General features: G+C 43.3%; 1 protein-coding gene across 3 annotated transcripts in view; it reads right to left on the bottom strand.

Annotated features, from left to right (window-relative positions):
- Positions 1–12,656, bottom strand: part of nsd1b (nuclear receptor binding SET domain protein 1b) — a 42,771-nt gene extending 30,115 nt beyond the window's left edge. For 2 of the 3 annotated variants that reach the window (XM_088012210.1, XM_088012212.1), the window contains exons 1-6: positions 9,881–10,320; positions 7,624–8,453; positions 6,632–6,776; positions 5,887–6,059; positions 2,335–5,692; positions 1,446–1,558 (exon numbers count right to left, since the gene is read on the bottom strand). In XM_088012210.1, the coding sequence (XP_087868336.1) occupies positions 1,446–1,558; positions 2,335–5,692; positions 5,887–6,059; positions 6,632–6,776; positions 7,624–8,436 (4,602 nt within the window). In that variant the 5' untranslated portion in view covers positions 8,437–8,453; positions 9,881–10,320. Of the gene's footprint in view, positions 1–1,445; positions 1,559–2,334; positions 5,693–5,886; positions 6,060–6,631; positions 6,777–7,623; positions 8,454–9,880; positions 10,321–11,675 lie in introns of those variants that run through there. The other variant, XM_088012211.1, reaches the window with a different exon arrangement.
- Positions 12,657–13,954: the final 1,298 nt, after the last annotated feature.

Below are 13,954 nucleotides of genomic sequence, written 5' to 3'. Positions count from 1 at the left end.
TTCCAGTTTTTGTTTGTTTTATTTGAAGGTGCGGCTCACAGTGTGGTGCGCTCTGTAGTCTGGAAAATACAGTAATTGGTCTTAAAAGAGTTTTTGAAAATCAATTAATTATCTGCAAATAATGCCGTCTTCGATTGTCTCTGCTGTAGTAGTGGCTAGCGGCGTAATCATGTAATTTTCTTACCACTAGATGGCAGTAGGTACAGAGCATTTTACATTAAAACAAGATAATTAGTGATGCATGAATGTTACAGGTAGTGGTGAGAGCATCGTATCTAGCAAGACTGTAACAACAGTGATGGAAAAGACAGTGAAGCTCAGCAGTAGTTGAAAGAACATGGGTCCATTTCCCACAACATGTCTGTGTGAAGTGAGCTTCTCAAGCCTGGATACTATAAAAACTGAAACCAGAGAGAGACTGAGAGCTGTTGAGGAAGAGCTTTGTCTTTCTTCAATTTCTGCCAGGAAATCAGCTGTTTTCATCCAAATATGCACAGGTTTCACACTAGATGGGTAAAATATACAGATATGGACATTTTGTACATGCAACTCTTCATATTGTAGCAGTGAATATGAAGTAAAATCTTTAACAAATATTGTTGCTTCTTTCAGAATAAGAATGATTTTCTGTATTCCAGCTTAAATAATGCTTGTGGATTAGTTTGTAAAACACTTTGACGTTTTCTACAACTTCTGTAAATTTAAGACCACAGTGTTACGTGCAATTTGATATAAGAAATGTAAAATATGATAAAAATAAATTTTTGTGTTTATTTGATTCCTATTCAAGACACTTTGATAAGAATTATTATATATGTAATATAGGCGACTACAGAGTATCTTTGTTTACATTTTTGGTTGGTGGTGTGCCTCGTGATTTTTTCAATTAAAATAATGTAGCTTCACTCAAAAAAGGTTGAAAAACACTGTAATAAGTCATCAATAGGCTTGAGTTTTTAGCACAGAATCTGTAGAAACCTGACAATATGCTAAGTTTAGATTAACTTAAACTTTTGTTTTTTTAACCGTGACTCGTTTTTTTTTGCTGATATGGTCTTGTTTATTAAAGGTCTAGTGCCGACACCAGAAAGAAGCAGTATTGTAATTTCATTAATGAAAAACATCTTTGTGCAACCGATGACTACAATAAAATATATGAATTTATTCTGATTTTGTATAGGAATAAACAAAATTTGAATGGTCCACTTGAATAGAGTACTCCGATGCATTTTACATGCCATATAGATTAAGATAACATTGAAGATTGTTTAAAAATATCATGTATATAGCAAACATATTGAGATATTAGATTTTCCTCCTATCGCCCAGCCCTACTTGTGAGAACAATGTTTGATTCCTGGAAACTAAACTGCCTGATTGAAGATGAACTAAAGCCAATGTTTGATTATAGAGACAGAACAGAGCTCACTTTGCATCATTTTTACCTTTCCAAACAGCTGGAGAGACTTTTTGGGTTTCTTCTTTGGGGAGAAAATCTGGTTGTATTCTTCAGTCCATTCAAGTAGTCTCTTGCTGGGTTTTCGTATTCGTTTATGTTCTTGAAACACAAAAAGAAGGAAATCATTAAACATTCTGTTGACACTTTATTGAGTAATTAACTTGTAAATGAGTGAATCACACAGGAACAACTTGATGAGTTTAGATATGGTGAAGAAGGTGACTTGCTGAAAATCAACCCGAGCTTTAGAAAGGGAAGACATTCAGGATATGTTTACTGTTCCAGAAACTGATGATCTACTGGCTAATTCCATATCTGAATGGACAACCAGTCAAACTTTGAAAGAAATGGGCTACAGCAGCAGAAGGCCAAGCAGGTGCCCCTTTGATTAGATAAGAACAGAAAGCTGAGGCTAAAGAAAATGGTTGGATGGATGTGACCTGCCCATGCAGACACAGGTCACATTTCAAAAGATCAGAAACGGATCTGTGTTGTTCAGACTGTCATGAAAAGATCAGATGCAGATCGCATTAAGGCAAAAAAAAAAAGGGGGATTTAGGTCACTTCATTCTGCAGAGTAAATGTAGCCTAACAGACAGGAAAACATTGGTTGTTGCAATAAGTCTTGGAAAAACAATTCATCCAAAGTCTGGAAAAGTTTTGAATGTTTACTCTGCCTTTAGTCTGATCTGTAGTAAATGCACAGATAACCACCTTCATCCACATTACAGGTGTTTTATCTCAGCTCTAATAGCAGGAAGTCAGCAGTTTTCATGTTCAGTTTATCACATTTCACAAAATGGATTGTGCTACAGAAAATGCCAACTTTCCATTGTCGTTATTTTTGTGAGGACGGTACGTCAGACTGTCCTTACCGGCTGAAGTCTTGTCTTGTTCCTCAGCTTCAAGAATCAAGTCCGTCTTGTTCACCATGTCGTCTCCGAGGCTGGTTGGCTGTTCCAGGATGAGTGTCAGACATTCCCTCCTTTCCAGAGGAACACCAACCTGTTGGTTGCCCTTCAGTCTTTCCCATCTCTGCTGCTCCTCTTGCCCACCAATGTCTCCACTACAGCCAGCCTGCATCCAGCTACTGCCAATTTGTACATCCAGTATTTTTGAAGTGATATCTGCTGTTGGCCAGGAAGTGATTCCTGTTGCTGACTTTATTCCAGGAAAACCAGGTCCAGACACTCTGCGATTGGTTTTCCCTTTCAACCAATGGCTGCCACTCTTTCTGCTACAGGGCCTCTTGAGTTTCTGGCCTTTACCACATCTGCTCTGTCCAATCACACTTTTATCTGCAATTGGATCGGTTTTGCTAAGAACACATGTGTGGCCGTGTCCTTCCAGTGGAGCCTTGTATGGCATCATCAGCGGCTCCTCCTTCACATGTGCACTGGGTGGCCCAATCTCTAACTCTAGGGGCGCGCCTTCTCGCTCTCTAGTGTCATGCAAGTCCTTCAGCATCATAAGAAAAGTGCTAAACTGGTATTTTGAGTCTGGCCTGAAAGAGACTGGCTTTCCATTGCTGCCGTTTGGTAAGGATTGAAAGGAAACCTCCGTAACATTCTTGAAGGCTTTCATGAAGGAAAACGGTGATTGAGGTGATGGAGGTTGTGTTGGTGGGGGCAGATCTTCATGCTTTGCCTTAACTATAGATGTAAGTGGTATGAAGTCCATTGGCGGAGTTGAAGAAACTGAAAGGTCTTCATCTTCACTTTTAACATCAGCTTCAAAATCATCTGAATCAGAGAACAGTATGGAAGGGGAGCTACATCTAGAAAAGCAGTCACCATTGTCAATGTGAGTAGATTTTAGAAGTTTTAAATTAGTGCAAATATCAAATTTGGGCTCAGCAGAATCCTGAAGTGTGTCCAGAGGTTTGCTCAGCTTAGTTTGCACAATCTCCTGCTGGGCTTTTCTACGCTTCCTCTGGTCGACAACCTGCAAGGCCTTCAGGGCTCTGGTCATCAGCCGACTGCTTGCTGGAAGATGCGCCGGCTGCTCTTTCAGGACTTTCTGAATTTCTTTAGCCTGCGTCAATTTGTGAACAGCTTTTCTGGATTTTGGAGAAGGCCGATTTTCAGGGAGGTGAGGACTTCCTGTTGGAGAAGCTGCAGTTTTAGTAGATGAAGTGTTTTCCTCTGAGCTGTCTGGCTGGTCAGACGATGTCTTTGTTTGACTGCAAACAGAAATGTCTTTACATTCTAATCTGTCTGATTCATTGCATGATAAGGCGGTGATACTTTCTAGACTAACGTTTGACGCTGGGATACGTTCTACTTCTGGGCTGCTCAACGCATCAGAAAGTTTTGTGGATGTGAGAGCATTGTTGCCAGGTGTCTTAGCATTGTTTCCAGGTGTCTTGGCGTTGTTTCCAGGTGTCTTGGCGTTGTTTCTAGGTGTCTTGGCGTTGTTTCCAGGTGTCTTGGCGTTGTTTCCAGGTGTCTTGGTGTTATTTCCAGGTGTCTTGGCGTTGTTTCCAGGTGTCTTGGCGTTGTTTCCAGGTGTCTTGGCGTTGTTTCCAGGTGTCTTGGTGTTATTTCCAGGTGTCTTGGCGTTGTTTCCAGGTGTCTTGGCGTTATTTCCAAGTGTCTTAGTGTTGTTTCCAGATGTGGGAGCGTTATTTTCAGGTGTCTTAGCGTTGTTTCCGGGCATGGGAGTGTTGTGTTCGGGTGTCTTAGCGTTGTGTTCGGGTGTCTTAGCGTTGTGTTCGGGTGTCTTAGCGTTGTGTTCGGGTGTCTTAGTGTTGTGTTCGGGTGTCTTAGCGTTGTGTTCGGGTGTCTTAGCGTTGTGTTCGGGTGTCTTAGTGTTGTGTTCAGGCGGTGACTCTGATGACAGCCGAAGTAGGCCAGACTCACTTCTAGCTCGTAGCTTCTTGACTGAGACCTTGATGAATTTTGAAGGTGTAATTTGATCCGTGGAGACGCTCGTTTTGCTGCCTGTCAAGTCTGATTTATTAGCTGCAGCTTTATTCACATTACTATCTGATGTCTTCTCTTTCTTATTGCATTCACTTCTGTTAGTGGTGACATTTGTCAGACATGAGTGTAAATATTTGTTTTGTTCTAACTCCTTGCGTATTAGTTTCACAAACGGGAGTCTGCATTTAGAGACCAGATTTTTTTGTTTTTCTAATATTGAGACTGGATCCCTGTTTTCGACTTCTAAACAGGGCCCCAAAGTCTGCTTGCTTTCTTTCTCCTGGTCAGAAGGTTTTTCAGTTTCATCAAGTTGTTTAGTAGCAATTACGACAGAAAGTTCAGTTGAACTTACAAATGTTATCGTCTTTGGAGAATCTGAGTCATCATTTAAACCGACTTTCTTTGAGGGATAAAAGTCTTTTTCAACATCCGGGTCGTCAGACGAAATGCTTGAAGGGTTTATTTTGGTCTCAGAAGTCTGTTTGTCTTCAGTGGACAGCTGGGCCTTTGGTTTGTCTAAAGACCCACCTCTTCCTTCAACAGGGTTGGCCTCGCTGGCCCTACATTTCTCAGGTACTGAGTGTTCATGTATTGGACCATTATCTGTTGACTTATTACTGTCTGCCAGTATGACTGGGTCATTGGACCAGGCGTTGATCATCGAGGCAGAGGGAACCGGCGCCTTCTTGCTAACGGTGGATAAGTGCTTTTTCTTACAGGGACCCTTACTAAAGAGGGAGCGGTCTGACACTGGGCTGGTAGTTTTAGGTCGCCGGTCTCTGCCCGATTTACTGAACCACAGTCCGGTCTGGGTGTCTGGCTGCTTCTTTAGCTCTTTGACTGCAGCCGCAGACGGCTGGCATGGAAGCAGCTTTGGCTGACGCTCAAGAGCTTTAGGACACAAAATCTTTGGGACTGAGTCGAGATCAGAGTATGGGCACTCTCTGTTGTCTCTGTGAGACTGATCAAGACTGCAACACAATGTGTTTTCATTCCCAAGGTCCTGAAGGGATTTGCTTCGCTTCTTCTTGGTAGAAGTTTTCTTTAAAGTGCTTGGTTTTGTCTGTGCTGTAGCTGCAGACGAGGTGGATCCGTTCTTTAAGTGCAACGGTTCAGAAACAGTGGGAACCGGCAGAGAGGGCGAGGGAACGGCTGGATGGGGCTTCTTCTGTCCTTCTGCCGGGGAACTGCAGGAAAAGGTTTGATCTGTGGATGGAGCCAGAGACGGAGAAACGTCGGGTCGCCCAGACAGAACAGATTCAGCCTCGGCCACACTGCATCTCCACAAATGCTGGAAACGCTTAGGGATCTGCAGCAAGATGAGAAAACATGTCCGTAAGACTTAATTAACCAAAACAACAGACTGTTATCTTCTCATGATGCTTTTGGTAGTCACAGATTTCTGTTAGTGTTCTGGATTAGAGCTACTGTCCCAAAATAAAGCGAAGGACCAACCTTTCATCAGAACACGCATCATGCAATAAGTCACAATTGAACACTTACAGTGTTTCTGTTGTTCTGCTCTCTTTGCTTGCTTCTTCGTCTCAAAAGGAGAAGTTGGTCGAACTCAAAGCCTCCGTGGAACGCCTGAGTTGATTTTTCCTCCACCCAAACGAACTCCTTCGGCTCCCCAAAGGTCCGGACGTGATACAGCCGACAGAGCCGGTCACAGGGCTCTGCAAAGAAACCAATACCTGCTGATTGTTTTTAGAAAGTGGAAATTACAACAGCAATACCCGGAAAGTACAGAAAGAATTAACAATATGCTGAAATATGGATGAAACATCAAACAAGGTGGTTGAAAATCGTAAAACATAAATCATTAGTGCAAAAATAATTTGGCAAAGTACAAGAAAAAAGCACCAGTATAAAGACTGATGTCTGAAAATGTGTTGCAATTTCAAACAAAGTCTTATAATCTTCAGAAAATTATTTTCCAGTTGAGTCACCATCGTGTCTGACGTTTTGATGGAAATAATCAACAGTTGCTGGAAACGTGTTGAGAAAAAATGAAACAAATTAAATTAGAGAAGATTCAGGCTGAAGCTGCCAGGAAGCAATTGTCCTCCTGGTGAGTCGTTTCCATAGCGACGACCCACCTGGAGTAAAACAAGGTCAAAGTCAAACTGAAACCAAGCTGAACATTGATTAGTAACAATTAATTGTTTTAATCATTACAGAAATAATTGTTAACTAATTTAGTGATCGATTAATCGTTAACTAAATAAAAACGAGTTTGTGGTTCTACCTTTCATCCGGTGATAGACGCCCAGTGCCGGGTCGGACAGCACCTCACACGGCCACCAGGGCCGGCGGCCGAACTTCGCCCAAACGATTTCCCCCTCAGCGAACTTCACCGGAGGCGGAGGCTTTTTCCTGGAGCCGCTCGGCTGCTGCAGGACACGAACACTCTAAACAAATCCACACGCTGTTTTCTCATGTAGTTATTTCACAAGCATGCAGATAAACCAGAAGCAAATGTTTCTGACCTTTGACCTCTTTAATTCTGTTTTCCATTGATTAATAAACAATTTCACCCACAAAACAAACTGCAGCAAAATGTACACTAGTTCATTTAACAGCAAATCCTTCAGTTGTTTGAGTCGATGAATGGGTTATGTCACTCTGAACTACACCGTAAAAACATACTTTGTGAAGGACATTTTATCTTACTGTGTTGTTTCATTGCCTTTTAAATTGTTTTAAGTTTTTATAGGTTGATTAGGAGACGCCTACTGCACATTAGCCAATATAAATATAAATGTTAGTTTTCTGTTTTTATGATTAACTACAGTTGGACGATACGGCTGAAAAACAATATGTCATATCAGCTAATATTGATCATTATTGGTTTGATTTTATTTTGTTTGCTGAACTGTTTGACCCAATTTTCACTTCACATTTTTTTATTTTTAAGCATCTATGAGGAGAAACCTGGAACTGCTGCAACAGGCTGTTGCTAGGTAACCGAAGAGTGAGAGAGTTGCTAGGTAACCGAAGAGAGAGTCAGTTAGTTGATGCTACCCAGCTAGCTTAGCCACTCATGGGAGTTTGAGCGGGTCAAGTCTGTCCTCTGCCCACATCTCCCAGAATACTGTGCGGTTCTGGATCAGAGTTCAGTCAATATTATATTGATTATTCTACAGACATATTATCTATCGATATAGATCCTGTCCCTATGGCAATAGACATTATAGAGTTATTGCCTCCATGCTACAGACAGAAGGAAGCTGAGCCTACCACCGTCCGCCATGCAGGACAGTCATCGAACAGGAAGAGCTCCGAGTCGCTGTCCCACTCGTCCTCTGAGCCGTCCCAGTACCGCCGGCGCTGACCCGAGGACTGGGAGCGTGTCACCACCTTGGGCGCCGCCGCCGCCGCCGACTCCTCTGGGTCCAGACGAGCGTCTACGGGGGTGAGCTGCAGCGCGGTCGGCGGCTGGTCGCGTTTGTCCAGGAAACCAGGGCCGGGCGCGGCGCTCTGCGGTTCCTCGTCGGCGCCGTCGGCCTCAAACAGAGCCGAGTCGAAGTGCAGCAGGCCGTTGGCGAAGGGGCTGCTGCTGTCCAGAGAGAAGGCCGGGCTTGGCGCACTGGATGGAGAGTTGCCTCCCATTTTCTCAGAAACAGCAGACTGGTGGCAACAAACAGCAGGAAAGTCTTTACTTTCACTTTGGAGCTCCGTTTGCTTTTCACCAGAAGAAGATGAGACGTCAACGTCTTCCTGGGAGACAGAATACTCTCTGTACTCTGCCCAGCAGTCCTCTGTCCTGTCCCTCTGGTTGGACCCCCAGTCCCAGCGCCGGTCGGGCCCCCGGCTCGGCAGCACCAGGTCGGGCCGGCTCACCATCTTGGTGAGGTGCTGCAGCCTCCTCAGGGGGCTATATGAGGAAGAGGAGGAGGAGGAAGAGTGGTCTGACTGGATGTAGCCGTAGACAGACGTGTGTTTGAGGGAGGAGGCGGCGGCTGACATGGCTGGGCTGATGCAGCACGGGTCAAGGGCCGGGGTCAAAGGGCAGCTGGACTTCCTGTCAGGGCCTTTGGAAGGCCCACTCATTCTGACATGATCCGGCCCTGAAACAGAAATTGTCTTTTTTTTAGAGTCCGTATACTCCATTGAACGATCGTTCAAACAATTTTTCTGAACTAAAGTTTTAAGCCAGGTGAGCCACGCGGTTCACCTAAAGACTAAAATATTAACGTCTTTTTATATTTATGTTATAAACTGTGAAAATATTTCAGAGCCGGAGCAACTTTAACCATGTTGGCAACAAACTCAGCAACAGCAACACTGAAGCCAATATGTCTTCTATGTATACCATAGAAAATTAAAAAGTCTCAAATTATCCCAATTTGGTCATAGAAATCTGAGCTCAAACAAACACTGAGCTTACACTTAGTTTCACTGTAACTCATAATGACAGATGCAGTGATAAAATCTTTATACTTTATTTCTTTTATCTTCAGTATTTAAAACAGGCCAACAGAGAAAATAAGCAGCAATATCAACCAATAAAACAAGAAAATTAATTATATAACAGCTGATATATTAGGCGATAACAGAGCAGCTAATTTAAAAGTTGTTTTATTATTGTTATATTTACCTGCCTGATACCAGCCTATTGTTAAAAAAAAAAAAAAAAGTTTTTCTATCTCAATCAGATAAAAATGATTTAGATATTTTTGGTTTAATTATAGTTTACAGTCACATAAATACTAGGTAAAACATATTAGATTTGTGTAAAAATAATTCACCGCCAAACAAAGATTCATGATAGTTTATGTGCGAAATGGAAGAAGAAAAAGAAGAAAATGGGAAAACATTTCAAATTGAACCGCTGATAAATAAAGTTAGCTAAAGTTGGAAAGGTCAAAATCATCTCGGTTTTTAATATTTCTCTGGGCTGCAATGAATCCGTTAGTTTCTGTGATATCGCTATGCAGTAATTATCTGAGCTGAGCTGCAGCTCTGTTTCCTCTTCAGATCTGAATGAAGCCAAAATAAAACATGGATCCTGCAGCGGCGCGTCCTAACGTCACATTTCAGCTGAAAACACGGAGCTGCCGGTCTGCGCTGCTATCGCGAGATGTTGGAAATGACATCCAACGCGATAAGGTCAGGCTGGAATCTCATGGACGCGCGGCGGCCAATCAGGCCCGCAACGTCAGGTTACATGATTAAAAAAACCATCAGGGATTGGGATTAACGTGGACACAGGCGCGCACGCGTCCACGCACGAGGAAAAGTGTGTGCGTGTATGTGTGTCGGTGTGTGACGACATGTGTGCATTATGCATGCGGCGGCTTGATGCCTGGAAATAAAAACCAAACGCGACAAAAAACAACAAGTTCAGCAACGCACACGAGCACGCACGCGCGCGCACATACACGCAGACACGCGCACGCGCTCCCACCGACATATGCGGGGCTATGAACATCAGAAAAAGCAGAAATCGCGCAGAAAACGTCGCATGTCGCGGGATGTGCCGCCTGAATCTTACCATTCCGGTGTAGCGGAGCGGCGCCGCGCCGCGCCGCCGCCTCATTCTGGTGGATAAACGGGCCAATTTCAGGATTTTTGAGAGCGGATGAGGCGAGTCCCCGCGGCAGCACTTCCTAGGCCCGGATCCTGAGCTCTCTCTCTCTCTCACCCATTCCCCCTCCAACACACACACTCCCCTCCTCCCAAAGCATGCGCTAACCCAGCGGCCCGGGAACAGCCTAACACATCACAAATTCCTCTGTTTGCTTTGAAATAACTTTATAATCCCGTTTCTAATCTCGTTTCTAATTCAGCCAGAGGGTGGCTGCTCTGCTGGCCGCTTCCTGCCGGCAGTCACTCGGCCAGGCGTCACCGCCGCTCAGCGCATCTTCATCACCAAAACCCAGAAAATCACCAAAACAGCCAGAAGCCCCGCCCCTTTTCTGCATCCTTCATAATTAACCCCGTCACCTGCCGGGAGCCGCACGATTCAATCAAACATCGCTACGAAAGATTTATGTGATGGTGCAAAAGGAAAAATAACAAGTTAGCTTATTATTTTATTGTAAATTAATTTTTAAGTATTTCTTATATCTCACATGCAGGCAGATTTAGTATTTATTTAATAATTGATTTTATTATATGAAACTTGACATGACGTGATGACTAGCATCATGCTAGCGTGTTATTGGCTGTTGCATAACGCCTTAAATATTTTAACATAAAAAATGATGCAGTGCCCTGCTGTGGATTATTAAAACTAAAAATAAATAATAAGGTCCAATCAGGTCACAGCTCAGAAAAATAATTAAAAATAAAAACAGAGGCGGAGGTAGGTCAGCTGGGCTAGCTTGACACTGACAACTTTTAGAATTGATTAAAATTGTATTTAAGTTAAATTAATAAAATATTAATTTGATCAATTATCAATTAGTGGGCGTAGCTAACACCATTGTTTAGCAGGTTAACCAATCAGATGAGTCCTAAACAACCTCTGACCTCTAACCTTGAGTCTGCTTCCACGGCATCTCACTGTAATTCTTCCAGCAGCCCATAGGGGGCGATAATCTGTTGGCTTATACGCTGCCTACAGAGAAAACAGGAAGAATTTTTAAAAATAAATTATTTCAAGCGTTTGTACCCTTGTGGCTGCTAATACATAAATTAGCCAAATCATCCGAGTCCCATTCATTTTCCAACTGTAAAATATGACAAATGAATACCGCTTGATTCCGCCCAGCTGGCTGCTCGTCCATATTTAAAGTCTGTAGATTGTAGAAAATGACTCCAAATGTTCTGTTGTTGTCGGAACAAATCAATCTGTGGCATTTTGTTCTAAAATAACTCGATAACAACCAGAACGGCATTAAATGGCAAAATCTTGTTCTTGAACTGAATCAAAGTCTGTTTGGCGCCACCCTTCGGACGGGAGTATAACTGCAGGCAAACCTGGACTACGCCCCCTAGTGGGCAGGTACAGATTATACTTACGCCACATGGGCCTTTGAGTCCTTGAGGCAAAAATATTAAAATATTCTATAAAATTAAATCATTACTTTTTATTAACGTTTGTATAATTTTAACATCAAATACATTTTTTTATTTCTGGATTATTTGTGTACTTAATAAATGTTTTACTCAACAATATGTTTCCATATTGGTAATTATTTACTGCATTAAAGAACTGTGTTGAAATTCAAATGTTTAATTATTTTTGGCCCTCGATGCTTCAGGGAGCCTAAAGGCTGCAGCTCAAGACAAAACCACAGAATGAAGAATCAATGGATCAGTCCCGACATGTCCTCCTCCGCTACCTGATCAGGAAGAAAAGCTCCAGCTGTCCGCCGGAACCACCGGAACCAGCCAGAACCAGAACCCGCTGCCGTCCGAGCCACCGAGCCGCGCCATGTCTCTTCAAAATGGAGGTCCTCCAAAGGCGAGAGGGGGAACGGAAAACAGGCCACAAAGTGTTAATGCATGTTCGGTATGAGGGTGACCCAAACCCGGAGGAACCGAGCCGCACATCGAACCTCTGCTGCGGTTCTGGAGGAAATCCTTCCAGCTTTTCTCCACGGCGGCAGATAGTTTCCTCTGCTTATGTTACACAGAGCAGAGTCACAGTTATGTCCCTCTTGTGTGTGTGTGTGTGTGTGTGTGTGTGTGTGTGTGTGTGTGTGTGTGTGTGTGTGTGTCGTACGTAAAACAGCAGCAGGACATTTACTGGGAGGAAAGCAGCCTGAGCTGCTTTCCTCCCGGGTTTGGTGCTTGTTGCGGCGGCCAGCGCGGCAGCCTTCGGCCGCGCAGCGCGGAGCTTCTCCTGCCTTCCTGTTCGCCTCCAGCTGCTCTCACCAAAGCTTTGGGATTCTTCTGCTTTTATCTGGGAGGCTGGGCAGCTTTCACACTGACTGCTCAATGCGTCCGCACAGACACACGCATCCGTGCGGGCATCGGGCGGAGATGCGGGGAACCTGAGTGGAAATGGCCGCAGAGCCTCATGACTGTGGGCGGGTCGTAGTGTGGCGCCGCGGCGCCTCGCAGCTCCGTGGGGTCATCGCTGGGAACAAACGGAGAAGCAGCAGCAGAAACCTGGACACTCAGCAGCTTCCGCTCATTTCACGTCACGTTTTGATTTCCAGCCCTGCTTGAGCAGCAGCACCCGGGCTGGACTCAGAACCCAGAAACTGATTTATTCAGACGGGACGGGGCCTGCTGCGGCTTTCAGCTGCGCAGAACAGCGCCACTTTGGGCGGCACTGCGCAGCTCCGGGTCTCTGAGATCAGCCGGAAAAAACCCGATTCCAGATTGAAACATCATGGCTGCTTTTCTACTGCTTCAGCATGAGCCGCTTCAGACCTGCAGAGCAGGGGCGGCTCCTGAGGGAGCGGCCCCCGGGCGCCTCTTGGCCCCCCATGGTGCACTTATATATAAATATATATGTACACACACAGAGTTCTTATTAAACTTTCAGAATAATGTCAAACATTTGAGATTTGCATTAAAATGTGTTATTTTTAGCATATTTGGTTGATCTATTAGACCATCAGCATCAAATTCTCTGTTTTCAGATGTCGGGTAAATAAATAATTTATTCCAAAGAGAGAATCACCGATCTCCTCATCCAGACCTTCAAAACTCTGTCAAAGGTTTTTTCTAATTGAAAAACTTTTTTCTCTTATTTTTAGTAACTTCTTATTTTTTGTTTGTGATTATTCTCCTATGATTACAACTTTATTCTTGAATTATCAGGACTTTATTTTCACCATTTAAAAAAATAGTCTAATGTCAGTAAGTTCAGACTGAATCATTTTGTCATCATTTGTGTCTAAAATCAGTCAAAGCTCTTTAAAACATCCAGCTGGTTTCTGGTAATAACTTTATGATTTTCTGTGGAAAATGAAATGTTTCAAAAAACTTCCAGATTGTTCAGTCAAATTTCACCAACACTAAGTTGTTACCTAGCAACCCCAGCTGATATCCAGCATTTGGTCAGCTAGTTCTTATACACTAAACAATGGCTACTGGAAAAGACAAGAGTTTAGTTGGTGACTTGTTGCATTCTGGTTGGATGTGCAGTAGGCTCCACTGATGCTTTTCAAAGCTGTGCAGGTGGCTGTGGGTTCTTATGGCTCCGAGGTTCAGGCGTAGGACTGGTTCCATCTTTGGTTGATTCAATCTAACATCTGCAGGGAAACAGAGCGAAACGCTGGATCAGCAGGCGGTTTAACCATTAAATCAGTTTCATTAAATGTCTAAACGGATATTTTCACTCTCCACAACGTAAGATACCTGTACTGATCTTGTGGCTTGAATAATCATTCTAGATATCTTCAGTTATATTTCTTTCAGATATGTCAAACGATGGGTCACATATTACACAATGTAATAATTACGTTGTGTGCCAGTCACAATGTAATTATCTTAATTTACCGACATGTCCAGTCATAAACCAGCTTCATAAAGCTGGAATAAAAGTGTGGTGAAGCTCATTAATCAATTATTGCAATAAATATCAACTAGTTTAGTAATTCATTAATCATTAGAGTGAACAGACAAAGAAAAGTTATTTCCTGAAGGAGCAGAAATTAAACCAAAA

This window comes from Poecilia mexicana, unplaced genomic scaffold (genome assembly GCF_051168715.1).
Source record: "Poecilia mexicana isolate PSO_F unplaced genomic scaffold, ASM5116871v1 scaffold_14, whole genome shotgun sequence".
Classification (NCBI taxonomy): Eukaryota; Metazoa; Chordata; class Actinopteri; order Cyprinodontiformes; family Poeciliidae; genus Poecilia; species Poecilia mexicana.
This window is presented reverse-complemented; position numbering and strand designations above follow the sequence as displayed.